Source organism: Vicugna pacos, unplaced genomic scaffold (genome assembly GCF_048564905.1).
Source record: "Vicugna pacos unplaced genomic scaffold, VicPac4 scaffold_204, whole genome shotgun sequence".
NCBI lineage: Eukaryota > Metazoa > Chordata > Mammalia > Artiodactyla > Camelidae > Vicugna > Vicugna pacos.
The window spans coordinates 3,555-26,785 of NW_027328883.1; the positions used below are offsets into that span (position 1 = coordinate 3,555).

At 55.6% G+C, this 23,231-nt stretch overlaps 2 protein-coding genes across 8 annotated transcripts in view; one reads left to right on the forward strand and one right to left on the reverse strand.

Moving 5' to 3' along the window:
• Positions 1–1,875: 1,875 nt before the first annotated feature.
• CCNQ (cyclin Q) lies at positions 1,876–12,755 on the forward strand. Of its 6 annotated transcripts, none has more exons than XM_015251380.3 (5): positions 1,876–2,126; positions 4,656–4,839; positions 6,323–6,455; positions 8,338–8,565; positions 12,198–12,755. In XM_015251380.3, exons 1-5 carry the CDS (start codon positions 2,009–2,011, stop codon positions 12,285–12,287), a joined length of 753 nt encoding a protein of 250 aa, XP_015106866.1. In that variant the 5' UTR covers positions 1,876–2,008; the 3' UTR covers positions 12,288–12,755. The 6 variants fall into 6 exon arrangements, with proteins under 6 accessions (XP_015106866.1, XP_006218587.2, XP_072814237.1 ...); XM_006218525.4 differs by having other exon boundaries at positions 12,258–12,755; XM_072958136.1 differs by having other exon boundaries at positions 12,480–12,755.
• Positions 12,756–16,927: 4,172 nt separating this feature from the next.
• Positions 16,928–23,231, reverse strand: part of ATP2B3 (ATPase plasma membrane Ca2+ transporting 3) — a 33,575-nt gene continuing 27,271 nt past the window's right edge. For both annotated transcript variants that reach the window (XM_072958115.1, XM_072958116.1), the window contains one exon: positions 16,928–17,284. In XM_072958115.1, coding sequence (XP_072814216.1) covers positions 16,964–17,284 — 321 coding nt within the window. In that variant the 3' untranslated portion in view covers positions 16,928–16,963. The remainder of the gene's footprint in view (positions 17,285–23,231) is intronic.

The following is a 23,231-nucleotide window of genomic DNA, read 5'->3' on the forward strand; positions in this document are numbered from 1 at the left end:
AGAAGAATGATACGGTTTGGGTGTGTGCATGTGTGTGTATGCATGTGTGCACCCCAGTGTATGTGAGGGGAGTGTCTGACGTGTGTGTGTGAGTGTGTGCATCTGTGTGTGCGTGTGTTGGAGGGGGCGTGTGCATTGTGCATGAATGTGGGAAGCTGGGAGGCAGTGGTCTCATTTCCTAAGATCCACAGGCCCTTCAAGCAGGGAGGCGGTGGAGCTGCTCCCAGCCCAGGGACAGACAGCAGTGACAGAGTGTTCAAGGTATGACAGAGGTCAGCAGCACAGGAGGCTGGGGCCCCTGAGCCCCTCCACACATGCACACACGCACAGCACTACTCAGCCCAGAGTGCCTGCCCCTTGCCTTGGACAGCACACGTGGGGAGATGGACGCAGGGCAGGAATTCCTTCACTGGGCAGAGCATATGTGAAGACCTCGGGCTTCAGGGAGCTGCCCAAGGCCTTTGCCAGGAGTGGCCAGTCAACAGGGTGACTCCACTGGACTAGCATGTCAGGCTAAGGCCTTGGGCTTTCTCTGGAGGGGACGGGGCCCTGGAGGGTGTTATGGAGGGCAGGGTCTGCTCAGCCTTAAGTTTTTGGGGGTCAATTTTGGTGACTGGTGTTGTGGGCTTTGGCAGTCCCCCTAAAAGATGGGTCTATGTTCTGATCCATGGAACCTTGTGAACGTGACCTTATTTGGCAAAAGGGTCTTTGCAGATTCACAGATGTAATTCAGTTAAGGACTGCAAATTGACATCTGGCCTCCAGGACTGTGAGAGGGTAAAGCTCTACTGTTTTAAGCCACCTAGTTTATTGGTCCTTTGTTACAGCAGCATAGGATACCAACCCAGCTGGTGTGGAGAGAGGCCTGGGGGGGAGTGGAGCTGAGTAGAGGAATGGGAGCTGCGGAAGAGAATCAACGTTGGCCTGGGTAGGTGAGAGGGGGTGGCTTTTTCCTCTCAAAACATACCAATTGTCTGACTGTACCAGAATGACCAGAGTGACTGTCACTAGCTTAGGAGTCCTTTTGCTGTTCTCCATCCCTAATGCCTGATGCACAATTCCCTACTGTTGGACACAGAGGAAATGCGGGATGGCATTGGGAGTTGGATATTCAACAATGTTCATTCAGCAAACATGTATTAAGTTTCTACTGAGTGTCAGGCTGGAAAGGCGAGCAGCAACCAGATGCCCTAGGGATGCAGGGCAGCTGGAAACTCCGACACAAACAACCCTAAGGCCCTTATTCTGTGTACAGCCCTTCCTTCGGGGCTTATCTGTAGGTGTGGGAAACTCTGGCAAACCTGGATTCGGGTTTTACGAATACTGACATGGAATCCCATGCCTTCTGTTGGGAGCCACTGACGCCTCAGCTTGAGGTCTGGTAGGCAACACCCCCTCCCCACCCCCGACCCGGCTCGGCCGCCACAGTCAGGTCTTCCCGTCCTAAACTACGGGGGGCCACCAGCCAGGAGCAACACCTTAGTCAGACTGCAGGGACTTGCAGCTCAGGTGCTCGGGGGTACTTTTGTGCCCTGGTCCCCGGACGGCGAGCTCGCTGCGCCCTGGAGGAGTACCCTCGCGGGTTCCGGCTGCCGTTTCCCCAGGGGGCGGGGCCGTGAGGCTCCCAAGGGCGGAGCGTGCGCCTCCAGGGGCGGGGCGGGTTGCGTCCGGCGTGCAGGGGCGGAGCGTCGGCTCTCTAGTTCGAGGCATGAAGGGTCCAGGGGCGCGGTGTGCCGCATCAGCGGGCGGGGCAGGCATACGCCAGCCTCCAGGCAGCGTCGGTCTCCGAGCCTGCGCTTGAGCTTGCGCCTGCGCACTCAGCCGGACCCGCGTTCTCCTAGAGCTGCGCGCGCTCACCTAGGCGGGTGGGGGAGTTGGGGGCGGGCAAGCCGGGGCGGGCTAGGGCGGGACCTCTGCTCCCGCCGCGAGGACCCCGGGAGCTGACCTCCGCCTGTTGGGAACGCTTCTCCTTCCGGTGGGGGGTCTGGCCACCGTGGGGCGGGGCCTCATGGAGGCCTTTGGCCCGGGAACCTGCGGAGGAGGGGGCGAGACGCCGGGTGACGATGGACGGCCGGCACCCGAAGCAAGGGTGCACTTCCGAGTGACGAGGTTCATCATGGAGGCAGGTAATCGCCACCTGGAAGAGGGAGAGGTCCCCCGCGCGGACGGGACGTGGAGGCCGGAGCTGCAGTGCTGCACTTTCACTAAGCCGGCCGAGCGGGCGGGCAGAGGCTGGTGTTGCGGGGACTCGCTTCCCGAAAGAGGGGACCCGCCAGATGCGGAGCTGGCACGGCTGAGCGGAGGCAAGAGACCGGGCCTGCCCGGTCCTAGCGGAGGCTGGGAGCCCCAGCTCAGGGGTCTCGACCTCTGCCTTTCCGCCACACCCTGTGTCCTAGGTTGAGATGCGAGGCAGAGGCGGACATTGTCATTTCCCTTTCGGGCGTGTAGGTCCAAAGAGAAGACGTGGAAAGCGCCTAGCTCCAGCTAGAAGGTGGAGGAGTCGGGGCGTCCGTATCTGGGTTGAGTGTACCTCGCCTTCTGCCACATCTGTCTCCCAGCATACGGGGACATTGGCACTTGGTCTCACGGAGGATTTTGGAGCACGCCGTCGATGAGGCTTGTGACAAGCCTTGTTAACGAGGTCCCATCACACCAAGCACCCAGGGCGCAGCTCCCGTTTTGAACGATGCCAGGGCGTCCACCGTCGTATTGGGCGCCCCTGCTCCCAAGGCGATACAATGAAGCCAATTGGATTCCTGTAGAAACACTGTTTGCCTATGAGTAGTATCTTTCTCCACTGGCAGATACTTTGTTTCTGATCTTTGTTACTTGTGTGCACTCTAGGGGAGAGGGATTTGGGTGAGTTGGCTTTCGAGTCAAGGTGGGAAGAGTCTAGAGGAATGATGCAGGATCATTACTCCCAGTGATTTGTACATTTAATTTCCAAGAAGAGTTGCCAAGTATATAAGGAAGGATGGCAGTGTCCCCTTATAACGCTGCCCTGCATCTGCTTGGAGGGTCCGTGTAAACCAGAGAAGCATGCTGCCCTTCGCGAGTTTGCTATGTAGAAAAAGACTTGGATGGTCTCGTGCAGCAATACAACCTAATCTGACATCTCTGAGAATGAGGGGTCCCATGTAAGAACTGTCTGTGTAACTGAAGTTTAAAACTTGAAATGCTAAAAGCACTTTAGATGTCACTTTTGAAGGACTTCTTTATAAAATGTATTGCAATGCCCTTGCCCTCTGTGTGAGGCTAAATACTGGTCTTCCAAAGGTGTCCCCATTCCAATCCCCAGAACCTGTGACTGTTACCTCAAGTAGCAAAAGAGATTTTGCAAATGGGATGAAACATTTTGATATGAGGGAGCTATCCAAGATTATCTGGTAGGCCCCATATAATCACACCCATCCTTAAAGAGAGAGGCCAGAGGAGTGCATGGGCAGAGGAGATGGCCATCTGATGATGGAAAGATAGAAGATGCTGCACTGCTGGCTTTGAAGATGGAGGAAGGAGCCACGAGCCAAACACTGCAGGCACCTCTGGAAGCTGGAAAGGGTAGGGAAATGGATTGTTCCCTGGGACCTCTAGAAGGAACCAGTGCTACCAACACCTTGAGCTTAGCCCCCTAAGGCTGATTTCTGACCTCTGACCATGAGGATTGTAAGAGAAAAAAAAATGTGTTGTTTTAAGCCTCTTAGTTTGTGATAATTTGTTACAGCAGCTCTATGGAGCTAGTACTCTCTCTGAGGTAGAGGATGTTGAACTTAATCTTACTGCTGATTGGTGGTTGTCCACCTTCTTTCAGTCTGTTGGATGTCCTTTAACCTTCTCTTGTTAACCCTGGTCATTGTGAATTTGTTTTGGTTCTGTGCCCCAATAATTTCCTTAGGTGCTGTCTGGGGAATGGCCTTGAACCCTAAAATCAACCCACCATGCTCTGGTTTTTGAGTTATGTGCCCTTTTCGGTGTGTTGGTCTTCTTCCCTGGCTGTGGCCATAGATGTCGCATTTCTCCTGCTCTGCCCATGGTTGCCTTTGGCAGTCATCCTGCTCGCTTTTCTTGCCTTTTCTAAATTGTGGATGAGTAGACCAATACTGAGCATCATCGTGAACTATAGCATTGGAACTTGTGGCCTCTGTTTGATACTCAAGAGGCCTTTTTTCCTCCTGTCACCTTGGCAGGATTTTGGTTAGGTGAGCTTCAGAGGCAGGGGCAACCTCTAGTTAAATGCATGCTAAGGTGAAAGTGGACACCCACCTCAGTTCTGAGACGTGTGGAAACTTGGAGGCCTGGCGCTTACTGGGCAGTAGTCTGCAGTCTTCTCCTAGTGTGCTCTGCAGTCGTAGCTGGGCCATGGCCTGGGAACTTGGGAGGGAGGAGTGTGGAATCTGCAGAGCTACTGAGGGGGTGCTGCATTGGAGCATGACCCCAGCAGCTTCTTAGCCCATCAGAATCTGAGAAGCCTGGCTCTCAGTCCCTCAGGTGGAGGGCACAGCGAGAGACTCTGCAGCCCCCGCCAGCTAGGCGCTAAGCACTTGGTCTTGTCTGAGCAGGGCTGTGCACCCCTAGGGGCCCGGCCCAGCGGCCCCCCTTGCACTTCCGCAGGGGCGAGCGCTGCCTGAAGTCCTCTCCTGCCTGCTTTCTCTCGGTAGGTGTCAAGCTAGGGATGCAGTCCATTCCGATCGCCACCGCCTGTACCATTTACCATAAGTTCTTCTGCGAGATCAACCTGGATGCCTATGACCCCTACTTGGTCGCCATGTCTTCCCTTTACTTGGCTGGCAAAGTGGAGGAGCAGCACCTGCGTACTCGTGACATCATCAACGTTTCCAACAGGTAATAGCTTCCAGGTGTTTGGGAGGAATTCCTCGTGTCCGTTCTAGTGGGAGGCCAGAGAAAGGTCCCCCTTGGCCCTGTCCCCCAGGGAAAGAAGTGCCTGGGTGGCCTTGAGCTAGGGTCAGAAGCACAAACAGCACAGGCAGGGAGTGAGCCTGCTGTCAGAAGCCTGGGGCGTCTGTGGAAGAGAAGCTCGGGCCAGATTTTGGGAAGCCTGAAGACCGGATGGAGTGTGGAGGGGGATGGATAAGAGAGTTCCTGGCATCGTGGGTGGGGTACAGCTGGAGCAGAGGGAGCTTGGAGAGGTGGGTCAAAGAAGATTCTTGTGGAGTCTTGGACAGGGTGGATCGAACCAGTTGGGCTCTGTGGGCCTCAGAGGTTGGTCTGCCATGCATCTGGGGCAATCGTCTTTTTTAGATGGTGTGAGAAACTGAGTCAGAGTTGCTAAGGAGCGTCTCTTGCAGTGCTGGGCCCAAGCAGCTGTGTTCCTGTCTCGGAGGGACACGTGGGGTCCAGCTAGCTGGGCAGGCTCTGCTGAGGCCCAGGGGCCCAGGAGAAGGCGATGTGTGGAAAGTTACTGACTAGCGGTGGTCATAGCCTTTCCAAGAACTCTAATTGTTAGGAAAGAAGCCTCTTTTGTGCCGCTTCTCTTTTAATAAACAGGTAGCGGAAAAGCACTCCCAGCCCAGTAAACATGACAGGTTCACGGTGTACTGCGAAAGACCAAGGGAAAAATGGGGGAGGGAAGCAAGGGAGGGCAGCTGGAGTCCACCTGTAATTGCTGGGCTCAGCGGGAAGGACGGGGAGAGGCGGAAGTTGTGTGGACCACTAATTAGAAGTAGGCGTGGAGGGGAGGTCTGCAGGGAAATTGGAAGAGGAGTGAGGAGCTAGGAAGATGAGTCAGCGGCAGAGAATTTTCATCACTTGGGTGTAAATCCTGTTCCCATACATCTTGGAGGTCTTGCATAGGTGGGAGTGTTGTGGATGTTTAAGGTGTAAATAAGGACAGAAAGATCTGGAACGAAGGCAGGACAATCTGGGAAATGCATTTGCTTTTCTGAATGCATCATCCCTGTGTTCAGACACCTCCGTGGGCCCAGAATGAGAGCCCTGGGCATTGCCATCCCTGCTGCAGGGACTGTCCCAGGTGCCAGGCTGCCCGGGTGGGAAGTGCAGCTGCTTCCATGACTGCAGCTTCCGGGAGCTCCGCAGCGACTGCAGAGAGCACATCTTTACACTTGATGTCCTGCTGAGTGATGCGGGACAGGCCATCAGGGTGACAGCTAGAAGCTGGCCTCTTTCCTCTGCTGGTTACTGTTTCCCTCTTGAACACTAGTCATGTAGATGAAGGGCGAGTGATAAAAGTGTGGGCAGAGCAACCCTGTGCTAACCGAGGGCAGAAAGGCGCTGGCGTTTGTGTGCGGGCATCACGTGGCTTGAGGGGCTCCCTGGCCGCTGTAAGCCTCACCTGTTCTCTGCACAGGTACTTTCACCCAGGCGGTGAGCCCTTGGAGCTGGACTCCCGCTTCTGGGAGCTCCGGGACAGCATCGTGCAGTGCGAGCTTCTTGTGCTGAGAGTTCTGCGTTTCCAAGTCTCCTTCCAGCACCCACACAAGGTACACGTTAGGGGATTGGCGACAGCATCCAGAGGCACGAACCTCTTTGTTCTTTGTCTGGAAAGTGTGCACCCCTAAGCCATGTGGGGTGCCTGGGGAAGAGCAGTGTGCAGCATGCTCCTGCTGCTCATGGGGACCAGCTCAGGCACCTCTCTTGTCCCCGCTCCCTCTTGGGTTCTCCCAGGCAGTTCTGATTTCAGCTTCCGCCTTTCCGCCCACTCGGCTGTGGCCACAAGCTGGGATCTCTGTGACCATCTGACGCCCATGCGGATCCCCAGACCTGTACAAATTGTGTGTCCAGTGAGCCATGGGGAGGCAGGGCTGCTCTCGTGACCTGCCAGAGTCCTTGTCCCCAAGAGTCACTGCTCTGCCTCAGGGCTCCCATCCTGCTCAGCTGTGCTTATTAGGAACCTACGAGAAAAGCCGAGTCACTCATTTTTAACGGCTAGGAACATGTGAGTCCCGACAGAAGAACTGTTTCAAACAGCAGCAAAAGGGACACATGAACCCTTAGAGCACATAGGTGCACTGTTTAGGGGCCTTGTACCCCCTGTGTTGGCAGTGTGAGAGGGTGGCCTACAGAGAGGTGGGGGAGGGGCTGTGACGTGGGGCTCTGCTCTGTGATTTTGTTTCTTTTTAACTGAAATGTTTGATGAGTGAATTGTAGATATATAAGCAATTGGAAGAGATAGTGCAGAGACCCCGTGTGAGATAGAGACTGCTCAGTCTCCCAAATTTTGCAAAACTCTGATACAGTCTAACTGTCAGGGTGTCCTGCGGCCTACCCTCGCCCCCCAGTCTGGGCGCTGCTCGCTTGTGACTTGTCCTGGTGGTGCTGTGTAATCCAGCACCGTGCCCTTGTCCCAGGTGCGTACTTCCCTGTAGCTACCGCCACAGTTAAGATGGAAAACAGGTCCGTCACCATAGAAGGCCCTCATGTTGCCTTTCTTAGAATCTCACCCCACCGCCTTCCTAATCCCAGAAACCCCTGGTGGGGTCCTCCCACCATTATGTTTCCTTTCAGGGCAGAGTGCAGCTGAAAGGCAGGGGCCACCCTGGGCCGGCTGTGGACGGGAGTGGGGCTCCCCTCCATTGGGTGCGGATGGGGTGTACGATGGCGGCTGGGGTCCCAAGCGTCTGTGCCCCAGCCTGGCCAGTGGGCTCACTGGTCTGTTCAGGAGCGTGATATTCAGGCGGAGCAGCCGCCTTCCCAGAGCGGGAGCTGACAGACAGCTGTGCTGGGGAAGCAGGAAGAGTTCACGGCCGAGGATGCCGCTGCGGCGACACTGGCCGTGGCACTGCTAGAAAACTGCAGTCATCAGCCTCTAGGCCTCGAGCCTCAGGCTGGACGCAGGGGTGCTGTCTTCTGTTCTCCAGATGAGGGTGCTGTTTCTGGACCTTATGTTTGAGTTGGGCCAAGGGGATGAGCAGAATGATTTCTGATGGTGGCCAGAGCAGGGCCACGTCGATGGAGAGGGATGGTGGTGGGGGTGGCCATCAGGAGTGGCCCAGGTGGGTTTCAGGAGCTGGACTGGAGGGTGAGAGGGGCAGGCACTTGGGGCCTGAGCAGGGGTGGATGTGATTTCGGGTGGGATGCGCCTGGCTGAGTCAAACACGGCAGGAGAGAGGGCGGTGTGAGGCCCGAGAGGCAGGGCTTGGAGGCCAGCGGAAGGCACTGGGGCTTTTTCTAAGTGACACTGGGAGCTGTTGGAGGGTTTGAACAGGGAAGTGACTCGATCCGATCTATGTTTCATACACAGTGCGACAGCTCAGGGGAGAGGGGCTAGCGGGCAGAGGGGCCACAGAGTCTCACAGTAAGGAGACAGGGGTGGGGGGAAGTGGAGCCCCGAAGGCCAACTGGCTGACTGGCGTGTCTTTGCAGTACCTGCTCCACTACCTGATTTCCCTCAAGAACTGGCTGAATCGGTACAGTTGGCAGCGGACGCCCGTCTCCGTCACTGCCTGGGCCCTGCTGCGGGACAGCTACCATGGCGGGCTGTGCCTCCGCTTCCGGGCTCAGCACATAGCTGTGGCAGTGCTCCACCTGGCCTTGCAGGCCTATGGGGTCGAGGTGCCCGCCGAGGCCGAGGCCGAGAAGCCGTGGTGGCAGGTGAGGTGACTGCCCTATGCACTGGTGTGGATCTCCCTTCTCTTTGCCTAGGGACTTTCAGAGGTCCCCCTGCCTAGTGTTCAGTTATCCAGGAAGAAAGATGTGGGCTACTTGGGAACGCTGAAGCTTGAAAATACACTGTCATGATAGTCCGAGGTGGGCTCTCCCCCTCGACCCTGTGGACGTTCGGGGCCAGATGGCTCTGGGGGCTGTCCTGGGCACTACAGGCTGTTGAGCAGCATCCTGCCCCCCGTCCTGACAACCAAAACTGTGCCCAGACTCAGCCAGCTGTCGTGGGTGGAGGTCACCCCGGGTTGAGAGCTGCTTCTCTTGTCATAGATCAGAGGTTGGTAAGTTTGGCTTCTCAGTGGAAGAGGTACAGAGATGCTCCAAGAAGACGGGTGGATGATATGTGGGTAGACAGATGACAGATACCAATGGACGATTGGTAAGGGGTGGGGGTGGATGAATTAGGCACATGATGGAGGTTAGGCAGATGTTCATGGAGGGGTGACAGGTGAGAGAGAGAAGGAACCAGCTAGTGATAAAGCACAGAACAGTTGGAATCGGTGTTCGCTGTTGCACAGGCCCCTTAGGAAAAATGGGGCGGTTGTGGTCAATTTTGAAGGGCACCGAAGCTGTTCGGGGCCAGACGTTGGCATGACAAGGCATTACCAAGGCCCCTGTACGGTGACTGGTGGAGCCCCTGCCTCCCCCAGACCTCCTGAAGCTGAAGAGCAGTGTGTGGACAGGCAGTTGAGCTCTGTCTGTGGGATGGGCTGCAGTACTGGCTGGTTTTCCCTGAGTAGTCCCCCTCTTTCTCAAAAGGGAATTTTGAGATCATTTTCAGTTTTTCCTTTCCCATATGTGAAATTTCCTTTCTTCACAACACCTCATCATCTGCCCTTGCCTTCAAATGAGATTGTGTGTAAGCAGAGTTTGAGGTACCTGAGGTCTCCTCCGTTTTGTGTACCACCCGTCCCCTGCAAAGCCACAGTGGCCAGAGGTCTTCTCAAGTGTGCCACCTGCTTCCTGAACAGAGTATTCCCTGGACGCCTTCCTGGACCTGCTCCTGGCCCCTCCCCTCCTGTAGCTTTTGGCTCAAATGGCACCCCACCCCCTTTCCGGAGGGAGCCTCCTCTGCCTGCACACCCTCCCCGGGAGACCGCAGCTTCTCCTGCCCTCTGCTTCCTTGTCCTTTATGGCCTGTCTAACTCCGCACACTACCCCCTGCCCCCCCGCCCTCAGCCCCCTGGACTGTAAGCACCTGGAGGCCAGGGATCTTGGCCGCTTTATCAGCCTCCCCACGTCCAGCGCCTGGGCCTGGCAGGGAGCAGCTGTGCAAGTGTCTTTGAACAGTCGCGTCTGTAACCCCGGCCCCGGGCCTGACACACCCCCATGGCAGCATGGGGGTCAAAGATTGACTGTTGCGGACAATATTGTGCTTCTCAGGGCCTTCCGGATCGCATGAGCATGGTGTCCACGCTCGGTTGAATCAGGTGATGGCAGAAGGGGCTGCTGCTTCCTGGCCCTGCTGTTCAAGGGCATCTGGTGGACACGGTGGCCCTGGTCCTGGGCTACTTGAATCTGTGATGTCGTCACTTGTTTCCTGTCATGGCTTCTCCACGTGCCTGCCTTTCTGTGCTGCCTCTGCTCCCCTCTGCTCTGGCCCTCATGACAGAAGAGTGCCTGTTTTCTGGGCAGCACAGACTTACATCCCTCTTCAGGCTGGGGAGAAGCTCATGTTTTCCCTAGTTCTTCACTCTTTCTGGGCTGCTCTGGGCTATGTGCATGGGGATCTGGGAACCCTCTGGGCATATGAGGTGACAGGGCCGCTTGCTCAGTGATGGGCGGCTGCCTCCACCCTGCCCACAAGCCCTGGGGCACTTTCCCCAACTGTGAGGCACTGGCCCTCCTCGTGTTCTCCTAGCCGCCGCTCCTAGTGGATTGGCCTCTCTGTTGTTGTTTGTCTGCGTGATGGTAGCGGAGCAGCCCTTTGTGCCAGGCTGCATTGGGCCTCTGGGTCGCAGTAGCATGTGGCAGCAGGTGTCTGCATTTCCATCCTTTTTAAGGCTGAGTCCTGTTCCATGGGGTGGCTGGACCACATTGTGTTTGTCCATCCCTCTGTGCATGGACGCTTGGGTTGCTTCCACCTTTTGGCCCTGGACTACTTTTTAATGGTCGTTTCTCGGCTTGGGGTCTGCAGGGTCACACAGGTAGTGGACATGACAAGTAAGCCCGTATTTCTCAAGTGTTTGTTTTCCACCTGGAGTCCAGGGGAGATGACCGATCTTCCTGAGCCAGAGGTTGGAGGCATTTCCCAGTCACTGGCCCCCACTGGACATGGGAGCCCATGGAAGGTTTGAGCTTTCTTTGGTGACCATGGAGGGGGTGGACTCAGTCCAACTTTGGCCCTGGCTCAGCCCCAGGCCTTGACCCTTGTGGTACTTTGACCCCCACGCAGCAAGCCCCTGGCTTGAGGGACCACAGCATCCAACCAGGGGTGCCTTGATTTACTTTTTACTTCCCGTGTCATCAGGGGTCCCCAGGGGCTCCCTCGGGCTCGCTGTGTCACCAGGAGGACTTGCAGAGTTGAGAAAAGCTGTTCTCATGGTTCCGGGTGTTAGGGTCAGAGACTGGGGAGGACACAGGGTGAGACCAGCCAAGATGAAAGGGGCAGAAGGCAGGTCCGGGAGACGCCAGGCGAGAGCTCCCGGGCCTCCCGCCAGCCAAGTCGTGGAGCAGTGCCCTTTCTCCCAGCAGTGACAGGTGACAACATGCGCGGACTGCTGTCACCAGGGACGCTCCCTGAGCGCTGCTGTCCAGGGATTTGATGGGGATCGGTCCTGGAGGCCCAGAGCACCTGCCCAGCTGACCTGAGTTCCTGGGTCCCCGCACCCTGGAGGTCAAGCTGAGACATGCGGCCTCAGGCCCCACCAGGAATCACGCTGTTGGCAGAGACTGCCTGGCAGGGCCCTTGGCCCCTGGCAAACCAAGACCCTTTCATCAGGCAGAACATGCCAGGGCCTAGAGGTTCCCTCCCAGGAGCCAGGCCAGGTCCAGACCTTCCTTAGAAATGTGCAGGGTTAGCCCTCTTGGTTTGGGCCCCTGGGGACTCACCTTACAATTTTCTAAGCTCCCTTGCAGAGTCAAGAGGAAGTCTGGTCCACGACAGAGAGCAGGGCCATGTTTCCCAGGGGGTGGCCAAGGGTGCCCAAGGGTGGGGTGGGGTCCAGGTGACCTATCTTGCTTGTTTATGGAAATAGACTCCTGCTCCCTCCTCTCCTATTGCCCCCTCCACCCGAGACCCTGGACCTGAGAGCCCTGGTAAGAGGCAGGAACCTGTGCTCTGGGTCCAGCTCTGTCACCGACTTCCTGTGTCACCTGGGACAAGTCCCCTTTCTTATCTGAGTTGGACAATCACCAAGGCCTCTTCCATCTGGAGTGTTCTCTGCTCTGGGACCAGTCCTGGCAGGCTGTGACTGAACTGGCTTTCCAGAGAGCCACCATCATTTCCGATGGCCAGGTCCCCATGCCATCCCCCCGTGCCACGTGATTGTGCACTTAGTGATGGGTGCCTTGTTTAGTACAGAGGGAGTCTAATTGGAACCTGTTTTCCTTCTCCTTTCTAGGTGTTTAGTGAAGACCTTACCAAGCCAATCATTGATAACATTGTGTCTGATCTCATTCAGATTTATACCATGGACACAGAGATCCCCTAAGGCCCTGGTCCAGGCCTGCCTAAAGAGAAGCCCGGGGCGCCCGGCTGCCTGGGGACGGCACCACCACAGGGCCGTGAAGGCCGGCCCCCAGAGGACCAGCTGGGAGGGCTGGTTGTGTGCTGCTGGAGACGGGCTGGTGAAGGCGATGGTGTACTGCCAACTTGGTTCTCATGCTTTGAGTGTCCCCGGCAGCCGCGGTCCAGATGGTGATGGAAGTGGCGCCTCCAGCTGGCAGGCCGGGAGCGCACCACGTGGGGCAGCCTGTGGAGTCAGCGGAGCGTCTGCTTTTGTCCTTTGGGAGGACACCAACTGCTGTCCAGGCGTGACGTCATAGGAAGGAAAATCAAAGAAAGGATGGGACTGCACCCCTGGGGATTTTTTAAAAGCCAGATTTATAGCAAGTATGAATGTGCCACATAGATGGAATTTTATTTTTGTGTAATAAAAGATGATGCAAATCAGCAGAGATACTCTGTGTTTGCTTTGTAGCCCGTGCACCCTGGGGGCTTTGTGGGTGCTGTACAGACTCGGTTTCCCTTAAAGTGCTGTGCAGGTGGAACTGCCCTTTGTGTGCCTCGTGTTCTTGGGGCAGGCCCTCCATCAGTCCCTGAAGGCATGATGGCACAGTGTGGGATGTCCCCTGTAGGAGCCCACGTGTCCTTCGTGCTCCTCCACTGGGGCACTTGCATGGCTTGGCAGTCATTCTGCTTGGTGAGTGAGCATGCGTTTTGGAAAGAGGGGTTAAGGAGTATCATTTGAATTAAAAAAATCCTGTTTCTTATTTCTTGGCAGCTTCCCTGGAAAATGTTTCCCCGGGCACTGCCAAGTCTACAAGGGTGACATGCAGAGCGGAGGAATAGCAATATGAGGCAACGAGATGCAGGGACTCTTGGCACTGTTGCCGTGGTAGTCATTGGCAAATCTTGGGCCAGAGCTGCCCTCGTGGCTCTGCTGGCAGAGCAGAGGGGCTGGGCCATGGATGTCCCCATGCACAGGTGTTCAAAGATGCCTAGTGAGTGAAGGAAGGGATGGGAGCAAGTGATTAAGTTGAAAATCTTGGGTTTTCTTTCCATGGCTTTGGGTTAAAGAGGAAATCTGTGGTTGGAACATTTGAGCACTGCTCGGGGGAATATAAAGTGGTGCCGCTGCTTTGGAAAACTGTCTGGCGGTTACTCAAAAGGTTAAACAGCAGGTTATCATAGGATGCAGCCCTTCCACTTCTGGGTATCTGCCCCAAAGAAGTGAAAGCAGGGACTCGAAAAGATGTTTGTACACTCTTGTTCACAGCTGCATGATTCACAGTAGCCAAAAGGTGGAAACCACCCCCAGATGTTCGTTGCTGGATGAACAGAGAAACAAGCTGTGCTCCAACCATACAGTGAGCTGTTATTTAGAATGAAAAAGGAAGGACATGCTGACACCTGCTATGACATGGATGGACCCTGAAGACATTATGCCCAGTGAAATCATCCAGTCATAAAAGGACAGACACATAGTTTATGATTCCACTTGTATGAGATGTCTAGAGCAGCCGGATTCCTAGAGACAGAGTAGGAGGGTGGGGCCAGGGGCTGGAGGAGTCAGTGTTTTGTGGAGACAGAGATTCAGTTTGGGAGGATCGAAAAAGTTCTGGAGGTGGATTGCAGGGATGGTTGCACAACAATGTGAATGTGCTTAGTGCCACTGAGCTGTGCACTTAAAAATGGTAAAAATGGCAACTTTTATACTGTGTGTATTTTATCACAATGAAAAAAGAGGGAGTCTGCATGTGTGCCAGGGTTCAGGCATTTGGGTGCCCCCCACCCTGAGGATGCCAGCTTGGAGACTCAGGCCAGGCCCTTCTGGGTCAGGACAATGGAGGACCACCATGCAAACCTCTGCTAGGAGCGCCACTGACCCCAGGGTGGGCAAGCCCTTTCCTCCTTTCTTTCGGATCAGAAAGGTGGCCACATGCCCAGGGAACCCCGCCTCCCCCAGGGCTCACCCCAGCTTGGTAAAGGGGAGGAAAACACCTCTCCTGGGTTCCATACAAGACTTTACCCAGTAAGAAATCATACACGTTACCCAGACTGGGATTGTAGGAGCCTTTCATTTTTTTTAATACACAGAAATTTTGGTCTATTCTTTAAATTAGGAAATTTAACTACAGACTTTAAATTATTATGCATCTGTGGTCTTCCTCATTAAGATGTTTTTGTTCATCTTCATAACAGGCAGATAAAGATGTAAAACTGAGTTAATAACTGAAACACAGTTGACCAAGCCATTCCATACAATATAATGCTTTATAGTGAGGGGCTTCCTGATGAGACAGGACCCTTGGCCTGAAACCTGTACAGAAACCAGAGCAGCAATCTGAGCCCCACACCCCGTGGAAAGGCAGCCTGGGGACTGAACAGTCGACGCGTACGTTAGGCAACTTTGTACAGCAGCAGTGAGGGTTTGACTACACGTCGACCATTTGTTCTAGCAATGTGTCTACAATGGAGAATGAAGAGAAGTCCATGAGAGTAGCTGATTTGCTTCAATTTAAACATTTCCAACTTTACTTCTTGTTTCCGAACACACAGACCCTCAACAAATTGAGTTGCCCTGTTTGCTGTTGTTTAAACAAGGACAGTAGGGAACAATTTACAAATGGGTAACATTCTAAATGTGCCCTTTGGAAAAAAGGGATGGCTTTAAGTTACCTGTAGCTGGCATTTTAAGTGGGATTTGCTTTTCTCACCGAAATTCCTTTGCCCAAGATTGGACAACACCTGCTCAGGGGTGACATGGCCTTATTGTTAACAGTGGGGACAGAGTGCACTTTGGACGGTGGTCCGGATGCTCACAGATGCAGGTGGAGTTGAGACAAGCTGCCGCCAGTGGGGATGTGATGGGTGAACCAGCCTGGCCACCAGTCCAGCTGCTGCTCAGCTGCTGAGTGTGCCCCTCCACATCTGCCCTTCTGTTCTGACCCTTGGTCCCTCAGCTCCCAGCTGTCCCCCAGGGGCTCAGCCCCAGGCCCAAGTGACAGGTTGCACCTCAAACTCCTCCCTGCAAAAAGTGAGGCAGGTGAATTCAGAAGGTAAACGAACCGTTGCTTTTTCTGCATTTTCCTTCCTGGTTATCACGCATTCAGGGAAAACTGAGGCTTGGCACGCTGGGTGCCCACACTCCAAGGAGAGGCTCCCGAGGGAACCATCTGGGGAGCCCAGGCCCAGCTCTCCCCACCTGCAGACTGGGTGCTCAGCCGGCTGACCTCCTCAGCCTTCCACCCCAAGAGGTAGAGCCACAGGTGCAAGGAGGGCCATGGAGATGGGGACTGTCGCTCCCAGGAGCTTTGCTTTTGCTTCTGCTTCCCGGAGGGTGCCTGAGGTGGCTGAAGACACACATCCATGCCCTCCCTCATGGTCAGAGTTGGCCTTGAATGAGAAGACCAGGATCAGGAGAGTGCTTTGGTCGGTGGTGACTGAGAACCTTTCCCAGGTGCTTTGCAGTTCCCTCAGCAAGAACTTCTGGGCTTTTGCTAAAGCAGAGTGGGAATCCAGGTGGAGGCGCTGAGGGCACTGGGGTCTGCGCTGTGGTCTTGTCAGCTCCTCTTAGGTTTCGATGGTTGTTCTCCCTCTGCTTTCTTTCGGACTCTTGGCACACTTCCCCGTCCCCACCTGGCAGACCTGGCTCTCCCGGGGCTGCTTGGGGGTTCTGGATTGTTCCAGGATGTCAGCTACCACTGGGGGCGGGGTCTTATGCTCTTGCAATTGAGGTGCAGACAGAGAAAGCCCACCAGCCAGAATTCAGGACTTGGAATTGGAGTTGGACCCAAAGGAAACTGAAAGCAAACCTCCCCCTTCCGCCTGCTGGAGGAGGTCGTTCTCATCAATACTTTGGTATTTTCCTTTTAAATAAAAAATTCCATCGACAGGTTTTTTTTTTCTTCTTCTATAGGCAGGGGTCTCAAAGTGCAAATGTTCCAAATGTTCTGATTGTATTACAACTGCTCTGGCCTTGCGCTCCCCCCCCCCCAAAAACCCTGCCACAATAAATAATGAAATTTCAAAATGAAAACACCTGATAAGAAAAATGGAGATATCATGCTGATAAATAGTTCCTTATTCTTTAAAGATGCATCTGGTCCTATATGCACGTATATGTCTAGACGCACACACACGTGTCTATGCACACACGCACACGCAGACTGGCAGCACGCGTCCTGGGGCTGGGGTGCTGGGCGACGCCGTTGTGTGTTTGCAGGCGGCTCCCACGGGGGGCTGTCTGGGCAGAGAATACTCCTGGCCCTGCAGAGCGGGGCTGCTCGCCTTTTCTCTTTTTGTGTGAATCTGCTGCTCCAATGGCTCCGCAGAGGGTGCAACGAACCTCCTCCCAACAAATCAAAACCAGCCCCTGCCTCATTGCACAGCCCAAACGGTGAACATCTGGTGCAATTACAGTGTTCATTAAAAAAAAAAAAGCTTCGATAGAAAAAGTGGGGGTAACACCACTCTTCTTGCTCTCTGGTCTCTCCCTCCACCTCCTCCTCCTCCATCCTGGGTAAGAAGCCTAGAAAGGATCGGCTTCTCGCAAGCGCCATTGAGCAAGGTCTCCAGCTGCCTGGCGGGCGCTCCTCGCAGGCTGGTGCCGCCGGCCGAGCGCGCGCGCGTGTGTGGGTGTGCGCGCGCCGAGGGCAGTTCTGCTCAGAGGGACGTCTCCACGCTGTGCAGCGGGCTCCCGGGGCCGGAGGAGAACACTGACGAGGTAGCTGACTTGGTGGCGCGCGCGGTCAGGTAGATGCCGCTGTCTATGGCGTTGTTGTTCTGGTTGGGGGAGGGGGGCGGGGGGGCCCGCAGGCGCTCCTCGTTCTCGTCCACGTCCGTGTCATCGATGAGGGGGATGTTGTGGGTGTAGTCATTGATCAGAAACTCGGGCGTCGCCATGAAGTTATGGATGGAGGTCTTGGATTCCGGTTTTTCCAGGCCTTCATAGAGCGAGCTACGGAATGCTTTCACCACCCGGATCTGGAGGGGTAGGGGAGGGGTGGCCCAAGGTGGGAGCAGGGAGGGAGGGAGGAAGGAGACAGTCAGTGGCTGGCTGGTGCTGGTGGCTTCCACCCACATCCGTGGCAGGGGGTCACTGCATGACAAGTGTTCATGAACAACGGGGGCCCGCTGCCTGGCCGTGGGCAGGGTTTCACATTTGGGTTTCACCCCCTGTCCCTGCACTGGAGGGGGCTGTTGCTGGGGCTTCTCCTGGGCTCTCAGCCAGATCTGAATTCCAACGTGGGAGCACAGAAAGAAGACCTGGAAAAGGGAGGGTGCGGCCAGTGGGCTCTCTACCTTCCCTTCTTCAGACTTTCTGGCAAGAGAAAGCCCCCAGCCTAAGGGCACATTGCAGGCCCTTCCCTAGTGGGTCTCTCTCCCTGGCTTCTTGGCGTCCTCTTCTCGGCCCCCCTGACTCCCACGGCTGTAGCCAGTTGCGGCCATGCCCAGGCCTACCCGGCCATCAGTCTCCCTGCAGCTAAGTCCAGTGGCCCTTCTGTGTATCCATCTTATCTGATCCCTCAGGGGCCAACTGCCCCTCTTTCCAGAAACTTGTCCCGGCTTCCCTGACTTTGCCCCTGTGTGGCCCTCCTCCTGCCTCACCAATTTCTCTGTCTGTTTCCTCCACTGCTCCTTCCTCTGTCCCAGGGTCTCCAGAACCCTGGCCTGGCCCTGATCCTCCTCCTCTCTGTCCACACCCCCAGCCCCACCTCCTAGCCCTGGTCACGGCTCTGGGGCTCATCTGGCTATAACCAGGGACTGCAGCCCAGGCCCCTCTTCAGAGCTCCAGGCCCAAGGCCCTGCCAGTCCCCCATCCAGAGGCATCCAAGATGGACAATGGTCCCACTTTTGATCTGCACCCACCGAGTTTGTCCTGTTCAGCCCCACCCCCTGCCCGCTGCTAGTGCATTGGATTGGGTCCTCATTTCCCTTCACAGACCCTTCCATCCTGCATCTCCTGCCACCAGAGGCCCTTCACAATCTACTGCTACCTGACACTGATCCTCCTCTTCACTCTCCAAGCCAGACAGCTTCTTTCAGTCCCCAGAATCTGCCATATTGTCCCTCCACTCAGGCCTTCTACACCTTCCCTGGCCACCCCCCTGGCATCTGCAGACCTCAGATCAGCGTAACTCCCTGCAAGGAAGAGCTTCTCACAATGCCCTGCTCTCTGGCCATGGCAGCCCACGGCCCCAGCAGAGTTCAGGTGCCCCAAGTCCTGAGTCCCACAGGACCCTGCTCTGTCTCTGTTGGCTGCTCCCCCTTTGCCTTACACATGCACTTGAATCTCATGAGCTTTACCAGCCACAGAGCTGCTGCTCCTCTCTGCTCCTTCCCTGGCTCCCACAGCGTGGGCTCCCTCTTGCTTCCAGAAGTCAGAGTCGATGCAAAGCCTTCTGCCTTTGCCTTCCACTAGGCAGCTGGCCTTGGGCTGAATGGGGAAGCCAGACTGTCCCGAAGTGAGTGAGTGGACACAACCTGACTTCTGAAATCATTTCCAGGTCCAAGGTCCTAGGGTTTGGTTTCCTCGCTTTAGACAAGGTGTTGGCCAACTGTGGCCCATGAGCTAACTCTGGCCCTCAACCTGGTTTTGGAAATCCAGTCTGACTGGGCACACAGCCACGCCCATTCCTTTATGCATTGTCTGCGGCTATCTTTGAGATCCAAGGACAGAGGTGTGTACTTTAGACAGAGACTTGGCCCACAAAACTAGAAACAGTCATTCTCTGGCCCTTGATGGGAGAAGTTGGCTGCCCCTGGTTTAGCCCATGAATTGCACTGTTGACAGTGAGTCTCTTTCAACCCTCTGCCATCCGGACCCCAGACCCAGCATTTCTCAGCCAAGCATAGTGCTCCTACATCACTTTAAACGAGGAAAGCCTCACAGTCAAGTGCAAAAAAGTGAGCCGAAGAGCTTCATACATTTAGAATTTTCTAATTCCACATCTTAAATCCACTTAGCATTTTCTCTGAATTTGGTGAAGCCACACCTTCCCGATGGCAGATGGCCACTATCTGCTCTCAATCCCCAGACTGGCTTCTGCGCTCAGGGTAACACAGGAACTGAGAATCACTTGACATTTGTTAATGAAAAAAAACCCAGTTCACTTTTTGTAGCCGGTGCAGCTGTGGCCTCATTATTTGTGCCTTTTCTGATGCCAGAAATGTTGGGGAGCCCCTGGCACACGGCTGCTCTTGATCCTTTGTGGTCAGTTTGCCGGCCACGATCTGGTCCCCCGGCTCCATCCTTTCCGCTCTCCCTGCCCCCGGCTGAACTCTGAGCTCTTCCCTCCCTAGCCTCTGTTCCTTCAGGACAGTCCTCCTGGGTATAATCAAAGTCTCACTTTGACGTCTGTCACTAGCCTCCAGGCAAGGGGTGGTGTCTGCCTTGTTTGCTGCCTATTGCCAAAGCCGGAAGGTGCCAGGGCCATGGGCTCAAACATGCTGCTGCTGACGCAAGTCATCCCGAGCCTCTTCCAGCTGATGGTGAGCCAGTTTCCCTCCAGGTTCCACTTCCCTGCATTCCAGTCTTGGGCTCCTAACAAATGACTCGGATTGGTTTTAGGCCGCCCCACGCTGCTGGGCACAGTCAATTCTCAGGACACGGGTTTGGTGAGAACTGGCCACTGCTTCTAAGAGAGGGTTGCCCTGAGGGCCTGAGCTCGCACACTGGGGCCGAGTATGTCCCCACGGCAGAGTTTAGTGTGTCCCAGCAAAAGTGCAGTCATGGCCAAGCGGACCCAGTGTCCTTTCCCAGCGCGTGGCCCTGACTGCCTCCTGGAACTCCTATCCTGTCCTGGGGCTATTCCCAGGACTATGGCAGGGTCCTCAGATTACCTCTCCATCTCTGGAACTCCCCAACGGACCTCACTGCCATCAACGCTGTCAGTGCCACCCATCGCCCACCTTGATGTCGTGAACACCGTCTGCAACACCTCCACCTGTGTCCGCGGCAAGGGCCCACACTTCCCAGCAGCTGCAGCTCCTTCATCTCCCCACGGTGCCTAACAGGACTCTCGAATTGAAGGGGGTCGAGGAGGACCCTCAGTCTGGGCTGCTCCAACCCTGACTCTCGCCTAGTCTTCCCATCCCAGTGTGGGGCTCCAGCTGAGCCTTGGAGGCACCCAGACCCCCGACCCCAGGCCCATACCTCTTCACTGAGGCACCTTCCCCACCTCCGCTGTGGTATCGTGTCTGCCAGGGACCCACAGCCAGCTCTGTCTTTCCCCAGCTGCCGCCTATGTGGCTGATGTCCCTTGGGTCTCTGGCCCCATCCCTTCTCTCTGACCACTGAGTCAAGCTGTTCCCTCCACTGTCTACCACGTGGGGACTCCAAATGTTTCAGCATGTGATCAAATTCCTCTGGGTCCTGACTGTGGGAACTCTTTGCATGGTACCCCCCAAAGTCCATGATACTGTAAGATCATTTAAAAGTAAAAGACACAAAAAGCACTGTCCAGTAAAGATGACACTGTCCTAGGGCTATGGCCGAGGTGTCTGGGAAGGCCAAGGAGTGGGTCTGGCTGGGCTGGAGGAGGGGGGAGGGCTTCACTGTGCCTTCCCATCTCATCCCAAGCTAGGCCCGACATGCCCCCCACCTCCTGGCATCTGCGATGCAGTCCTTCTTCCCCTTTCACCGCCTGGGTGCATCGCCCCACCAGCTCCCTTGCCCCTGCCTAGGTTATTCATTTGTCCCATCTTAAAAGAGACCCTCTCTTGGTGCTGTGGTCCCTCCAGCTGCTGCTGATAGCCTGGAGAGGGTTGTCAGTACTCAGGGCCCCCACATCCTTTCACTCTGTTCTCTTCTGCCCCTACTCCCCCGGGACCTCTCCACCTGGGCGCTCGGTGCTCTGTGCACCACACCTCTGCCTCTGGGTCCTCCTCCTGTTGCTCCCCGTTTCTTCCTGGCCAAGAGCCCCTGGGCTTGTCTGGACCTTTTCTCTTATCCATCCACATCCATGCATTTCCTGGATCCTTCTGTCCATCTGTCTGCTGATGAGTCACCTACTCTCTCTCCAGACTCCAGGCTCTGCTTCTTCAAATTTACCTCCACCCTTTGTCTCCCCATGGCCACTCTTGACCTGTGCAGTCTATTCTCACAGCCTGAGCAATCTTTTCAGTCAGAGCATGTCATACCTTCCACTGGTCCAAACCCTTCAATAGCTGTGTCTCCCTCAGAGGAAAACCTGAAGTCCTCCAGGGCCAGCTGTGGGTTGTGCTCTTCCTCTTTCTCCTTTACTCTCTCCCTTTTCCTCAAGTACGCCAGGCACACTCCTGCCTCAGGATCTTTGCACTGGCTGTTTCGTCTGCTGTGGAAGCTCATCCCCAGTAAGCCTCAGGGTTTCCCCTCACCTCTTGCCGTTTACAGTCACCATCCATCCAGATCCCTCAGCACCCCTGCACCTCTTCTGCCTCCTTTCCTCCCCAGCACGGTTCACCTCCAAACAACTAGCTTAAGTCTCCCCCAGGGCCATCGCATCTGCCAATCCCCTGCCCAGACTGCTCTTCCATCTGAAGCTGGCCTTTTCTTCTTATTTGGAACTCAGCTCACACATCCACCCTCCAAGAGGCTGTCCTGGACACCTTGCATCCAAAATAGTGCCATTCATTTTTCTCTTTCCTTCTCCTCTGAGGCTTACTTGTCTGTTGGTTGTCCGCTGCCCAGCCCTGTCCCTGCACGTGAGCCCTGGCCTGCCTTCACCTCAGCTCCCTTGGTGAGGATGGGGCAGGTGATGCTCCAGCCCCAGGGGCCCTCCCAGCCCCATGGAGCCAAAGCAGAACGGATGCTCGAGCCAGACTCTGCCGGGTAACCGTGCTACGGATGCATGGCTAGGGTGAGAGCAGAGGGAGTGAAGGTCACGGCTGAAAGTGGATGTCCCCTGCTTTTGTCGTGAGCTTTAATAGCTTGAGTTTGCAACGTAGGTGATGGTGGAGGTGGAGAAGGGAGGGGAAAGCCAGGAGGAGAGCAGAGGGCTGTGGGAACACCCACCCCACTGAAGGAAAAGGAAAGAAGAGAACAGAAAAAGAAGAGCGAAGGCACCTGAACAACAATGACAACGACCACAAGGGAAACGGTGCCCTGGGGAGCAGTCACCCCCTCCGCCCTCTGCGCCCGGCAGACTGCAGGGCTCACACCGCTCAGAATTCTTCCATCCGACTCCTTCCCTGTCCCCCCACTGCTCCCTCAAAGTCCCTGCATGCTTGACGGACATGCCTGTCTCTGTCCCAACTGCTAATCCAGAACCTTCTGCAGCAGGAAGGGACCTGTCAGCTTCCCTGGCACCTGGGCTTTGGGTTTAGCACAAATTCCCAACACAGCTGCCATGGAGCGCCATGGAGACTCCATGAACTTTGGGGTCCCCACGCCTCAAGCCCTCCCTGTAGGTATGGGGGGGTAAGTCATGACTTGAAAGCCACACAAAGAGGTGTGGGCCGACGTGCCCACGATTGAAAGGGCAGCAAGGGGCAGGGTCCATTTCCTCACCACGGAGTTAGGAAATGTGGAAATGCCAACTCCAGAGTTGGCCCTTTCACTGAGGAATTGAATCCCAAGTCAAGCTAAAGACATGGCTTTGTGTAGGTTGACAAGCTGAAAATGCTAGTGGCTGGTGAGTTTTGTGAAGATCACCTCCCATTCTGTGGGCACGCATGTGTGCCCAGGACCGGAACAGCCCTGACTTGGTGGCTGGTGTCCATAGGATGTCACACTGAGCTGACCCAGGCATGGAGAGCCCCAGGCTTTTCAGGGGCTCAGCCTTGCCTCTCATCCTGGCCATGTCCAGCTGTGGGGCCTCAAATAAGTCTCCTGAGCTGCCTAGGCCCTGGCTCCCAGTCCTGGGAATTGGCCTGGAAGTGCCTACTGGGGAGGGCTCCAGAGCAGGGCTTCCAGGGTTTGCCTTAGGCTGTGAGCTGGCGTGTGCTCTGG

Coding starts and splice junctions, on each gene's coding strand:
- CCNQ (XM_015251380.3), top strand. CDS start 2,009: ATGGAGGCCTTTGGCCCGGGAACCTGCGGAGGAGGGGGCGAGACGCCG. Junction 2,127..4,655: donor GAGGTTCATCATGGAGGCAG/GTAATCGCCACC, acceptor TTCTCTCGGTAG/GTGTCAAGCTAGGGATGCAG. Junction 4,840..6,322: donor ATCATCAACGTTTCCAACAG/GTAATAGCTTCC, acceptor TTCTCTGCACAG/GTACTTTCACCCAGGCGGTG.